A 13681-nucleotide genomic window follows, 5' to 3' on the forward strand; every position below is an offset into this window, starting at 1 on the left:
AAGATTGGAAAAAAAAACCAAAACAAATCCTTATCTGCTCCCTCATGTGCGCCCAGGTTTTTAATTAATTTAAGATTAAATTTGTATTTGTTAAGGAAACGAACAAAGACGTATTAATGATTTCTTCTTCACAAATTAAAGAAGCTATCAAAACAACGATTTTATCTAACATTTTCAAAGTTTTTCAGTGAGTTTAATGTCATAGCCGTGTTTTTATGTATATATCATGTATATTGTTTATTTTATTTTGTGTGACTCACCTAAGAACAATTTTGAGTACTGGCACTTAAATATTTCTGTTTGCTGAGAATTTATAAAATACGATGCACTGTGAGTTTAAATGACCCAGCAGTAAATGGAGCAGTTTGACCTCCAGCAGTGAAATATGTCTTACAGGTTAATGCATAATAGGTTAATAATTTGAACAGCCATTCTTCCACAATAGCTGCTTTTACATTTCATGCATAAGTAGGCCTGCATGCTTTCACCAGAGAGTGGTGTAGATGTGTGGTAAAAGGCCTTCAGCCGTCAGATTTGTTTTAAAGTGACATGACAGAGACTGGATGTTGGACAAGCTCTTTGTCTGATGGAAGCTGCCAGAGCTTCAGCATAAAGTGCAAATAAAATGGGGCGATAACGGGCTTCCTTGTCGACTACCTGTGTTTAGCTGAAAAGGTTTGGATGTGATTCCCTTTGTTATGAAAGATGCCTTGAAATGGAAACAGGTGACAGAAGTGAGGAGGAAGGACAAGCCTTTTCCATGTTGACGGACGCTGTGATAAACAGAGGGTTACTTAGAGCAGATGAGTTGTTATAGGAGCTGATCACATTAAATAATCATGTTGTGTTTTCTGAGGAATGTCTCCCCTTAATAAACCTGGTGTGATAATTTTTTTTTTGTTAGTGTTTACATTACAGATCCCAGTCTCACTGATAGTGCTTTGCTTTGTTGTGATTTTTTTTATTAATCAAACTGGGCATTGGTTTTTATATTTATTATGGTCTTTATGGTCTTCTTTGTCTTGAATCCTCTGCTTGTCATTCACTTGCTTAAATGAAATGATGTGTTAGACAGTGTGGTGATCCCACCTTGCCAATCAGCTCATTCTGCATATGTTGCTGTTTTGACAGGGATTATCAGACAGCAGAGTCTCAATATTCTTTCATGCAGAAGCACATGAACTCGAAAAGAGAATGAGAGAGAGAGAGAGAGAGAGAGAAAGAGAGAAAGAGAGAGGGGACACAAAATAATTTGGTTTCAGCCTGACAGGCCTGAGCTGCTAAAAATGTGCAGGTCAGCTGAAAGAATGCTGGATTGCACAGTCCAGTGGTCAAGACTCCTCCGAGCTTTTGGACTGTAAAGGAGAACCGTAAGGGAAAACCTCGACTCTGTGACCTGGACTGGCTGTGCAAACACTAGACGATGTTTTCAAGGGTCATACAAGACTAATCTACTATCATGAGAGGAATTCTTAGAGTAAGCACGATATCATAACAATAGTCCAGATTTATTTCACAAATAAACATACACAATTTTCAGAATATTGCATTTAGATCAGCTTGGTCCACCTGAACAAATAAACCTCATTACATAAAGCGCTTTCTTTCAGACATACAGTACATGGCCAGAATCCCTCAAGATATGACGTCTGATGTTCTTGATGCAAATAAAACATGCAAATACAGCAAGATAACAGCAGTCAAAAAAAAAAAAAAAAAAAAGACCACAGTACAAAAATACTTTAACATGATTTGCTTAATGATCTGTGCATTATGAATTTGTAATATGCCTACTACAGTGAGTAAGGAGTAATATGTCATATTACAACCTCCCCCCTGTATGTGATTGTTCTGCAAAGAGAGAGAGAGAGAGCGAGAGAGAGAGAGAGAGAGAAATGGCACAGCTCCCCAGAAAGACAATGAATGATCTGGTTCTATAACTAAAGTGACAGTACATTTGTGTGGTGCTCTAGTCTGCTGGTTAGGCAAACAGCAGTCTTATTATTTACAGCATGCACAGTTAAACCAGTAGACTATGGATTCCCTTTGGTATGAATTTGGTCACAAATATTGCACTTACAAATGTGGACTGAAATGTCACGCAACAATTATAAAGCAGTCTTATCAAACAGTCTGATTCTTTAGTCTACAGTGAAATTTCTAAATTATATTTTGATTTCACAATACAGTATTTTGGTGTCCATTGCCACATTGTGCTGGACAAGAAACGCTGGCCATTTGTTGCAGTGTTGTAATGACTCAAAAAACAAGGCTGAACACAGCTGGGGTTCCTGTAGAGTGTGGAGTGAGTTGTAGTGCAGTGTTTTTATGTCATTCTGGATGTTTTGTAATGTATACTTTGGTGCTGAAATACCCCTACTTTGCCATTTGAATTGAATATTAACACGTGATGGATTGTTGCTGGTTGTTCAAGTCAGACTGAGGTCATGTGTTGAACCCAAAGTTCCCGTCTCTAGCCGGCGATCACAAGTTACAGTGGCAAATAAATACTTCCCTTTACAAGCTTTGTAAACAAAATGTAATTCATGCTGTAAAGGCCTAGTGATCACATGAAGTGAAAGGAAGACCATAAATAGTTTTTAGCAAGGCATGAAATAAAAAGCAACCCTGCACAAGGTAAACAGACATGCACACACACACAGTTTCAAATGGCTCATCAATAATAAGATGAAGTCAGCTCACTCACTGGCTGTGTTTACACATGTGGAGAACTCTGTTCTTAGTGTGACATGTATAAATAGCAAAGTTAATTAAAATAACCTGGTTAAAATCGGATTATGAGAAACCTGGTTGACATGACTAGCAAGCAAAGCAAACAGACTCGCAGTCTTATGGGTATCAAAAAAAAAAAAAAAAAAAGATGGACAGTAGTGTTTACTATTGCTATTACTACTAGAATCATCATTTTTTTTCAACTACAGTGTATAGAAGTAACTACAGTCAGCTGCAGTGCACAAGTGTTAATTGGTTAATATGGCAACAGGGATAGTCTCCAAAACAGGCTATCAAAGGTGCAGGTAAACAGCTTAACCCGAAAAAGACCTTAACTGGAGTGTGGCCGCTTGCCAGGTTACTCCATGCATGAAAATACAGTCATTGTTCAAGGGCCCTTTGGACAACTGGCAACATGCTGCATTCACTCAGGCAGCAAAGTAGGCAGCCTCGTCAGAGTCTGGGTCCCTGGTGCTGTCCTCACTGAGGGGCGAGCGGCAACTGAGGTCTGCGATGCCGGACTCCTGGTCGCTGTTGTTGGAGAGGTTGGGGTCAAAGGTTTGGTTCAACTCCTGGGGCAGGATGATCAGGCTGCTCTCTGGTGCTCTGTGCTGGCAGGGGCTGCTGGTGATGAAGCCCTCGGTGTAGTCCTGAGGCGTGTTGGCCAGAGCCAGATAGTCACCTGCGTTACCAGCCCATGCTGTGGGGCTCTTATCCAAGGTGGCCTCTCTCCCAGCAACACTCCACTGCTGCTCCTTCTCCAGCTTTTCAATTTTCTAATCGACAACACAAGCTTAATGCAACACTCATGTATTCTATAACCAAAGACAGCCCATTTTTACTGATGAGAACCAGTGTTGGATATGAAACTCTAGCCTACCTTTTGGTGTGAGGCCAGCTGCTCCTCGAGCTGCTGCGTCTCCTCCTGTATGGCCATCAGGTAGTCCTGCACAGACTGTCGAGGGTGCATCCCTTTGTCAAACCGATTGTACAGACCTCTCCAGAATCTACACAAACAAGGAGATCATAGACTGAGAAATGAACTTAATATCAACTCTCTCTTCCCAGTATGTTTTTTTAGTTTCATGTGCATGCATGCTTTACAGGACAGAGGCCTTTATGGTCTTTTTCATATTCAATTCACACCTAAAATTTTAACACTGCACGTAATTAATGCAGATGACTCTTAAAACGAAAACTGAGCTGCAAGTGCTAGGTCTGCAGCTTGTGACAACTTACTTAAAACAGTAGGGGGCAGTAGATGGCCGGAGAAGGCCTTGAGTCTGGCTGTGGTCTGGCCTGTACAGGGGGTTGATGTAGTCTGTCCGGTTTGTCCACAGATACATCCACAAAGAGTGGGTCCTCTCACGTACTCTGTCAAAACCAAGTCGTCATATATGTTATGTGACAGTCAGCAAATACAGAGAGACACAGAAAGAGCGGCAAGTCGTGCTTATCGAGGGTTCAAATGTGATTAAAGAAACCAATTTAGAAGTTTGCTATTGTCTCGTAGGGCTGAACGATATGGTAAATTAAATCATCTCATGACTAATTTTACAGATATTATCATTGCAATATTATTCACAATTTTAGTAGGGGTGATCATTTTTTACATTATAACTCTCATTTTCACTGAAAAAAACTATTAAAATGATGGTGTGATTTTTGCAGGGGCCTGTACCACACAATGTTTTCTTACATATGGAAAATACAATTTAGGCCAGTGCATCTCTGTAGCACCATAATACTTTATTTGGAATTATATTTTGTTAGACATTTTATCGTTATCAAAAAATTACAGCTCCTGCATTTTGGATATTACACTTAGCCATATTGCAAGAATATTTTGATTAATTGTTCAGCCCTAGTTTCTAGTATGAAATAATCTTGGTTCACATTAGCTCAGTGATGCAATACAGTACTTGTTTTCATTTTTCTTCAGTGGTGAATCTCTCTGTCTCAGAGCCAGGGCTTTGACCAGATGTCTGTGCAATGAAAAGGATAAGAGACTGATGGCGGCTACAAGCTTAAATCTCACCCGAGCTCTTTCCTCTCTCGCTGGTTGTTGCCAATGAAGTTGCCATACTGACATGAGTAGATGTGGCTGTGGATGGTGATAAGGAACCTCTCATTGAACTCAAAGGCACAGGGGAACTGCTCCATCAGCTGCCACACGCATTCAAGAAACTGATCAATGATGGGAGAAACCTCCTTAGGGTCTCCATCCAGGTGGTTACATCTGAGGAGAGTCCGGTACAACAGGATCCATTTAACATTAACATTCATTACGGATCCAGTATTTGTAGGATGTGAAAATAATAATTTAGAGTCAAACCTGTGAGAGAACTTGTGTCCAAATGAGACCCAGTCTCTCTCGATGAGAACCTGAGTGCAGCAAAAGATATTCACTTACTGAAACGATAGTTTTGTACATGTTGAGTTCTAAGATTGAGACATAGTACATAGTTAAACTTTGTAGAAAGACTGAACTTCCTCACCCCCTGTGTGGGGTGATTTTCCTCTGACTCGAAAGAGAATTTACTTTACAAAAAGTGCCTCCTGGCAGATCCACAGTCTGCCAGAGCAAATCCGTATGATCAAAGAAGCAAGTATCATAAGCACAGCATGGCCCTGCTGCTTCTACCCTCTCATGGGATACTGTCAGCTACAATCAGAATGTAATTATACAGCGTGTTCACATGACTATATGTCAATGCCCAGGAAAAGACTGAAACCTGGCTTAACATTAAAAGACAGAAAGTCTTCTCAGAAGGAAATTAAGTACTTTTGATTTTCAAACAACTGAAAATTTTAGATGGAACAGCACTATTTAAGGATGCAGTTCTTAACTCTGACTTCAGTAATTAAGAGAAATATTCAGTTTCTACCATGAATCCTCTGAGGGTCCTGTAGTAGGGGTCCAGCAGCACACAAGCCACTGAACACACTTGTGCAGTACGGTCCCACCCGTCCGAACAGTGAACCAGGACACTGACACCTTCCTCTGCAACAGCCTACACACACACACACACACACACACAGCTGGAAATATCTTGATGTTGGACCACATTTTTAAGTTCGGTCAGTTAACCACAGAAACAAGAGAAACACAACCCCAGGAGTGCAAGCAAGATAGATTGCCAAGAGGGTTAAAGTGCCTGTGGAAAGTATGATACCCACTCTGTCTAAGCAGCTCAGGCAGGTAGCCTACAAAGTCCAGGGGCACTAATGGCAACAGTTTTTCGTCCTTAGTCGTAAACCTGAGGCCTGAGATTTAAGGCTGTGCACTGACTTGTGGAGGTTTAACATGTCTGTGATGTCATGGCACTAGAGCTAACCAGGAAAATCTTCAAATCACTTCTAAACAGGTAATGATGTGTGATGTGATTTTGCCTGTATTGGTTAAAATCCTAGCATCAACTTTCTGTACAAGCTGGAGACATGAAACAGATATTTAACTAAGGCAAAAACAGTTCCAGTACTCTGTTTGTGAAGAAATAATCACGACCTCCACATTACCAAATGTTAAAAATGGTTTAATTATAGGATCGTTCCTCAGCTGAAAACAACAAAATGGTATCTTTCTCTTTACCTGAGGGGTATTCCATGAAGGAGGATTTGTGAGTTATGCAGATAAAAAAAATGTCACTGAATAAAAGCTTAATTAAGCCTCAAACATTATACACAAATTTCAGGCAGGTAGCTTTTCATTGATTAATGGAGTACCAAGTTAATTAAGATTCTGGTTAGATATTCAGATATTCAGGATCATATATTTTCATTGAGCAAAAAAAATGTGACATCCAGCATTATTTGTAAACAAGGCTTTAGATACTTATAATAATAATAATAATAATAATAATAATAATAATAATAATAAAAAACAAAAACAAAAACAAAACAGAAAATAGTATGGAGCCTACGATTGAGCCTTGAGGAACTCCAAAGGTAATGTGTGCTGAAGCAGAAAAGTTTCCAGTAGTGGGAATATTCTGTTACTGAGAAGTATCAGCTGCAGCTCTCTGACCTCTACTACAGGCAGGTCCTGAGCAAGGCCAAAGTCACATCGGACTCCTCCTGCTGAGAGAGGCTTGGGCTCCTTCCTTCAGAAAGTAAAGTGCAGAGCTTCTCTTCAGAGGACAAAATGATTCAAAGTCGCTTTTATCTGCATCTGTCTAGAATTTGGCTGCAACCTCATTTCCCCTGGTGGGTCAATAATGTTTGTTTTCACAAGACTTGAGACAAACCAAATACTGTAAGCGCTGTGTCCTCGATACTGACGCCTGATTAGATATGGTCAAGTAAAATTTCTTGTCAACTGCTCTGCTGAGATCTAGAAGGATTAAAATTGCACTGACACCCATATCTGCAACTAAAAGGCAGTCATTAACTTCTGTATTGAGTTGTCTGTGCACTCTACATTTCTTGGACATCAGTTTGTAATTCCTCAAAATTAAAACAGCTAAGAGGTGAGTTGAGACAACATTTTCTAAAATCTGTTAAAAATGGAAGTTTGCAGGTAGGCCTGAAATTGATGGAATTTATGGGAACTAGACATTGTTTTTTTAAGACGGAGCTAAATCACTGCATGTTTAAAAACTCATATGGAAATCCTAGTTACCATAGAGCTGCTGATTATGAATAAACTACCAGAACCAGCTGTGTCAAGAACAACCTTCAGGAATGTTGGAGGAATAACATCAAGGGGAAGTGGTGGGCTTCCTAGAGGATGTAATTTCTACTGAATATGGGAGAAAACCAGACTGAAAAATCTTAAGGCAAAAAGAGTGAACTAGATTAAACCATTATTAATGTAACTTTTTTTTTGTGATAGTAGAACATTTCTTGTCTTTTGTTTGGCAGATACTGCTCAATAAACCAAACATTTGATTTGTAGAACATGATTTTCTCAACCACTGTAAACATCAGTAATGGAAGAGCAATGTGTCTGACATCTGACTGAATTAGCCACTTGATGCCAACAAAACAGAAACATACGCGGTTTAACCCTCATAACAAGCCAGTGTACACAAACACTGCATCTGCAACACACAAGCACACACTCACACACATCAGCGTGCGACACTTACACTCACACAAACAAACACACCTAAGATAATATTGAGTACAGCACTGAGGCAGACAGCGGGATTAACCCCCAGACTGACCTTGGCAATGAAGATGCCAGCATCTACGACAGCTTTGATGTGTTTCAGCCACCCTGAGCTCTCCAGACCCTCCAGGAAGTCCGACATGGAGGGGGACCGCAGCTCACACACTGTAACCACAACACAGCTGTCTCACTGGCAGGAAACACGGGGCATACCTGATCTCTAGACATTATTAAAACTCACATTCCCTCCCAGAACACGGAGAACTTTCATATGAGGAATTTGTGCATGGCACGACAAAATGTGGGTCAATGAGATGCCTTGTTTGCCAAAACAGATTGTTTACCTCGGCTCCTTTCCAGGTTAACACTAGCTCTCTGGGACGGTGGATATATCACCCTGTTTCGTCCTTTACGATTTCAGGGAATAAAAAACGGTCCTAAACATTCACAAAGTGGTAATCTGGATCTCAGACAGCTGTAACCCAGATTACAATGAATTAAATTAAGAACTTGACTTGAGACTTGAGTCATTGATTCTGTAAATGAAATGCTTGTGAAAACAATAATTGAGACAGTGGCATTATATGTTATCTGACAGATGCCGTATTAGATTCAGTATTATGTTGTTGGAATAAAACATTTTCACAGGGTTATTTCTGTGCAGTGTAGTCTTTATGACAGTGACTAGAGCAAGGTAGGCAATTAAATACATATTGTAAAGTTTAATGCGTTGTTTTTATTGTTAAAGTGTAAATAAATTTGACACAATCAGGGAAGTTGAATATAAATATTTGCAGGTTCACTCTGGGGCAGAGTGATGAGAAACTGTTTCTGTACGGCTGACATTATGACAAGTTATCGTATCAACACTCATAATTCTGACACACGTGTAGATAACGTGTGTATATAGAGAACATCTGTTCTCTCCTCGCTCGGTAAGGTGTTGACAGGATGTCAGCTGACAGATGTGACAAAGTGTGTTTTTTTCTGGGACTACATCAACATGCTGATCTGTGAGTGTGTCTGTGGCCTGAGAGAGTGCGCTGTGTGGCTTGCAATGGGAGAGAGCGAGCAGGTGAACGAGTTCAGTCAATCTTTGGTTTTATAACACACAGGAGAGTGTACCTACTGAGAAAATATTGCACTCTGAAAAAAAAAAATATTGAAAAATTGTTTGAGTTAACCTTGCTGGGCAGGGGGTCTTCAAAATCTTATTGAAGTGTGGAGTGAGAGAGAGAGAGAGAGGGAGAGAGAGAAGAGAGGAGAGAGAGAAGAGAGGAGAGAGAGAGAGAAGACAGGAGAGAGACAGAGAGAGAGAGAGAGGAGCAGGCAGTGTCTCCAGCTTTTAAAGAGACAGACTTCTCTTATGCTGCCAGGGGGCAAGTTATCACAACTAAGACCAGCTATAACTTTTCATACTTTAAATCACATCATTCTCACGCCCTCAGTCCTCTTTGGGGGATAAGGTCCCGGATTGTCCACTCAGGGAAACCAAAATAGCTCAAGAAATCAAGTCCAGATGGATTCAAAGTCTTGGTAGGCGCACCCCTGCACATTACCCAGAAATTCTCCTGTGGGCTCATTGGAGGCCTGATTGCAGAGCAGTCTGCATATGACAGCCACAGGGAGAGCATGGGCTCCTGCTATGCTTTGGTAATGTGATGAAGCAGCGGACATACCCAGGAAATGTTGTTTTGGCAAGCTCAAACTATACAATTTGTTCCAGTAAGACTCAAGTGGCGGACGCAGTGAGTTATGCACTGCTGCAGCCACCATATGAGTTCTAGAAAAACATTAATCTCAAATGACTGTGAGAAATAATTTGAGCATAATTTGATGATTACCTTCTAGCATTTTTTGCTGGCTGTTCCTCATGACGTGGATGTTCTCAATGGCGATGAACTGAAATTTTATGTTGGAGTAGTTGTCCTCATTTTCGTAGCCTTTTCCTGCAGCTCGATTTGCAATGGCATTTAACTAGAAAGACATGACTTTTGGTTACTATAAGAAAAGAGCGGGATACAAAGTTTAAAGTTGCCACTACCAAGAAATATGTGCTAATAAAGTATTAAATGATGTATTTTAAAGCAAGTATTCTTTACATTGTATTTCATTGTATGGCATACACGCTATTGAGCCCGCAGGATGTTTTCACGGCTTTTGCTGTGAGCACACCCAGCTGGAAAAATGCTGCACAGAAAATAAAGCCCACCTGAACATACAGCATCATACAGAATGACTTGTTTTCTGAGAGCTATTGCTTAGCCAAAAAGGGCTCACCTTAGGCCTGGTGTCCACCACATACATGAAGTCACTGCGGGGATTAGACCTCAAGATGGCCTCCAGCATCTGTTCATCCTCCAGGCAGCGTGCGCTGAAACCTGACAGAGGCTGGCTGCTGCGGCAGATAGCAGCCTGACAGGAAGTGAGAGGGACCCAGGCACATGCAGGGACATTAATGGCAGACTTTAAGTGCACTTGACACGACTACATAAAATTAATTTACAGCATTTTTGACAGAGGTATGACAGACAACTGGGAACAATGAAAAAGCAAGCTGTGAGGTTCATACATGCAGTATGTGAGAAGCAGGGCTAGTACAACTTCACAGTATTTTTTTTTTTTTTTTTTTTTTTTGGACTTGCATGTTGAAATTAATCAGTTACCCATATTTCAAATTTGTATTTAGGAGCCACAAGGGAAAAGGCCGGGAACTGCAGTGTGATTCTCCATATTGGCTCCCAAACCACAGTGGAGTCGCCTTTGGACAAGCTGAGGTTCACGCACTGGGCCCTGAACCCTGGGAAGCTGACCTCACACACATAAAAAACTCCCCACTGCCCAATCAAGGATGAATTGGATGGATTATAAATGTTTCAACGTATTCCTGATTCCTGATAAGGCTTCCACAAATATGCAGGGAGAGAGGCTGCTTATAATTCATGCTTCTTTGATTCAGTGACATGAGTGGACATCTCTCTCTCTTTCTCTCTCTCCCTGTCTCTCTCTCATATATATATATATATATATATATATATACATATATATATATAGATGGATATAGATATAGAAATATAGATTTATAAATAGATATAGATAGATAGATGATAGAGAGAGGGAGAGAGAGAGTGGGAGAGAGAGAGAGAGAGAGAGAGAGAGAGAGAGAGAGAGAGAGAGAGAGAGCTTCCGCTGTTTTGCACATCGGAGTGATGAAAAAAAAATCCTTGTTCATTAGAGGGGAATCCTTAACCTCGGGATCAGTAAATCAATCCCAGTGCGGGCCAAGTCTAGCTGAACTGGAATGAACGCAGCAGCCTGATCTGACCTCGCTCACATCTTCATACCATATTCATTTTGAACATATTATATTTCATGTAAGGGCCAGACAACAGAGCAGCTATGGCAGGAAGAGAGACATATATAATGTAGATTAGTCTACATATATACTGTAAACTGAGTGGTGTTGCAATTCCTACTGGTGACTGATGGAAGTGTTTTAATCCTGTCACCTTTGGGGTTAATTTGACCCCATTCTATGTTAACATCTCTAAGTACATGATGAAAGTCTTTTCTTTTTTTTCTTTTTTTTTTCACTTTTTGCTTCATATTTCATGACATTTACTAATTTAATGGGGACAAGAGGGTAAAAATAATATTAACATGATGATGTGTTCAATGTCCTGCACACACTTGGTACCCACTGGTGTTCCACTGGGGCCTATTTGAACCCAGGCTGTTTTAGCTGTATAAAACATATAAAGAATATCAAAATTTTACACAGATTTGTTTCAGTTGTTTTGGATTGCAATGTGGAACTGTAACATACCATTTATAATCTTTAAAAAATGTCCCTCTGCTTTAGGGGCATAATTTTAACACAACCACACCTGTAGTAGAGCCAAAAAACGTGATTCCCACAAAACCTTGATGTATAATGGGGTCTGAGTGGGGAGGTTATGTTTTATTTAAAGGGTTATTTACATAGTCAGCAAGAAACCTAAATAACCTGAAACATAGACATGGGTAATTTTTTTTATTATAGCAATTTTCTTAAATTATTGGGGTTAGATTGGCCCCAAGTGATAAGAAAAATGTTAGTAAATTTGAAGGTGACAGGAGGGTTAATGTAAAAGTTTACTTTATGCCAATTTATGGTACATGCACTGTCAAATGGCAAGCAGAAACTATTAAGAGAAGAATGCAAGGCAGCATATATCACAAGTGCTCAACTTACATGATTTTCTTTGCAGTAGTATGACAGTGTGGGAAATCTCCCTCTGCTTCGAAATTTGGAGCTTCCAACGATGAGAGGGGGCGTGGCTGATTTAGGGACGAAGAGGTCTGCTGGGTATGTGTCACTAACCTGAGGAAACAACAGGTCAACAATAAACCATGATTTAATAGCCATATTAGTATGAAATAGTGTGACTGGCTGTGGATGAAGCCGGGCTGACCTTGTAGTCTCGGTTGACAGAGGAGAGTTTCCAGAGAGAGTTTGGGACTCCCATCCTGCTGAATTCAGCCTTGAGGTCCAAGAAGTCCCACTGCTGTTGTCTCTCCTCCTTATCAATGTTCGGTTTGTAGGAGAAGCAATACAGCTCCTCGTAACACTCTGCAAAACACAAAACGTGCCGACATTAACATCAAAAGTTCATTCGAATTCAAGAAACAAATATGTTCACTGTCATCGTGGCACAGTAAAAACCTACCTGGCTGGGAGAGACGCTGTAAGGACACTTGGACATCATGGCAATCGCACTCTTGAGGAAAGACAAAATGCAGAACCTGGAAGTTCTTGCAGTGAATGAGCAGAGGACATCCTGTGGCTGTGGGGGCTTGTTTCTCCACGCTGCACACCAAACTGTGAAGCACCTGATGGGGTGAAAATTAGACAAACAATATCATGCTATGGCGTTTTTAACATTGAAAACATGTGTAAACCCTGTAGTGACAAAATGAGGGAAGCATGTAAAGTGACATGCATTGCCTCCTGTATATCCAATACACTGCCTTGCACTGCATGAGGCCCTGTTTTGCCATTAATCACTATACAATGCATGATGCCACCAAGAAATAGTCCTGAACATGTATTGCACTTGACAAGTATAATGATCCAGTGTGGATTTATTTACAGTCCCTTTGGTGCCACCAGGTGTTGCCTACCCATGTTTCCGAGCGGACACCAGTCTCACTCTCTACAAAAATGGTGTGTGTGGCTGTCAGGTACAGTGTGCCCACGCTGGACTTCCTGGGGTTGATTCTGTCAGTGAGTCTGACATTCTCCACCTGGGGGAAGAGGAGGAGGAAGGGGACAGAGGAAGAACAGCGTCACACACCCTCATCCTCATCAAACGCACAATAATCCACAATTCCAGTGCAGGAAAACACTCCATAAGCTGCGCCACCATGCAAACCCGGCCATAAATCTGTGACTGATATCAGGAAGAACCTGATTGCCTACGTGGCCATCGAGGCGCGCACACGCCCTGTTAATAACAATAACACCAGAGCCTGTGTTTGTTTAATGATCTGAATGGTTGCGAATTGGGAGTTCCCGCTGCATGTCAGCACCAAGCGATCATTCACACTGTGAAAACTGAAATCACCGCAATCAGGATCCGCGGTTACCTTTGGTACTCGGATGTGCTCCATCTGCAGCTGAGAGATGAGCTAAAGCCCCGCGACTAGGCTGTGACGTATCGCGATAAATAAATAGTACTTAGAATGGATTAACCTATTAATATCATATGTTAGATGTAAGTTCAGGCCTGGGTGATTGGTATTAGATATTCTTCAGTGACGCCCAGGTAAACCCAGCCATAATATTCCCTGCGC

At 40.9% G+C, this 13681-nt stretch overlaps 1 protein-coding gene across 1 annotated transcript; it reads right to left on the bottom strand.

Annotated features, from left to right (window-relative positions):
• Window positions 1-1489: 1489 nt before the first annotated feature.
• On the bottom strand, window positions 1490-13679 carry mtmr7a (myotubularin related protein 7a). Its single transcript, XM_030062016.1, has 14 exons — window positions 13475-13679; window positions 13010-13132; window positions 12556-12718; window positions 12301-12458; window positions 12081-12209; window positions 10127-10261; window positions 9691-9823; window positions 7902-8011; window positions 5622-5747; window positions 5069-5118; window positions 4772-4972; window positions 3973-4107; window positions 3614-3740; window positions 1490-3509 (listed from the first exon to the last, which is right to left on the bottom strand). Exons 1-14 carry the CDS (start codon window positions 13496-13498, stop codon window positions 3162-3164), a joined length of 1962 nt encoding a protein of 653 aa, XP_029917876.1. The 5' UTR covers window positions 13499-13679; the 3' UTR covers window positions 1490-3161.
• Between the last annotated feature and the right edge of the window lie 2 nt (window positions 13680-13681).

The sequence above is a fragment of the Myripristis murdjan genome, chromosome 10 (genome assembly GCF_902150065.1).
Source record: "Myripristis murdjan chromosome 10, fMyrMur1.1, whole genome shotgun sequence".
In the NCBI taxonomy this organism is placed as follows: Eukaryota; Metazoa; Chordata; class Actinopteri; order Holocentriformes; family Holocentridae; genus Myripristis; species Myripristis murdjan.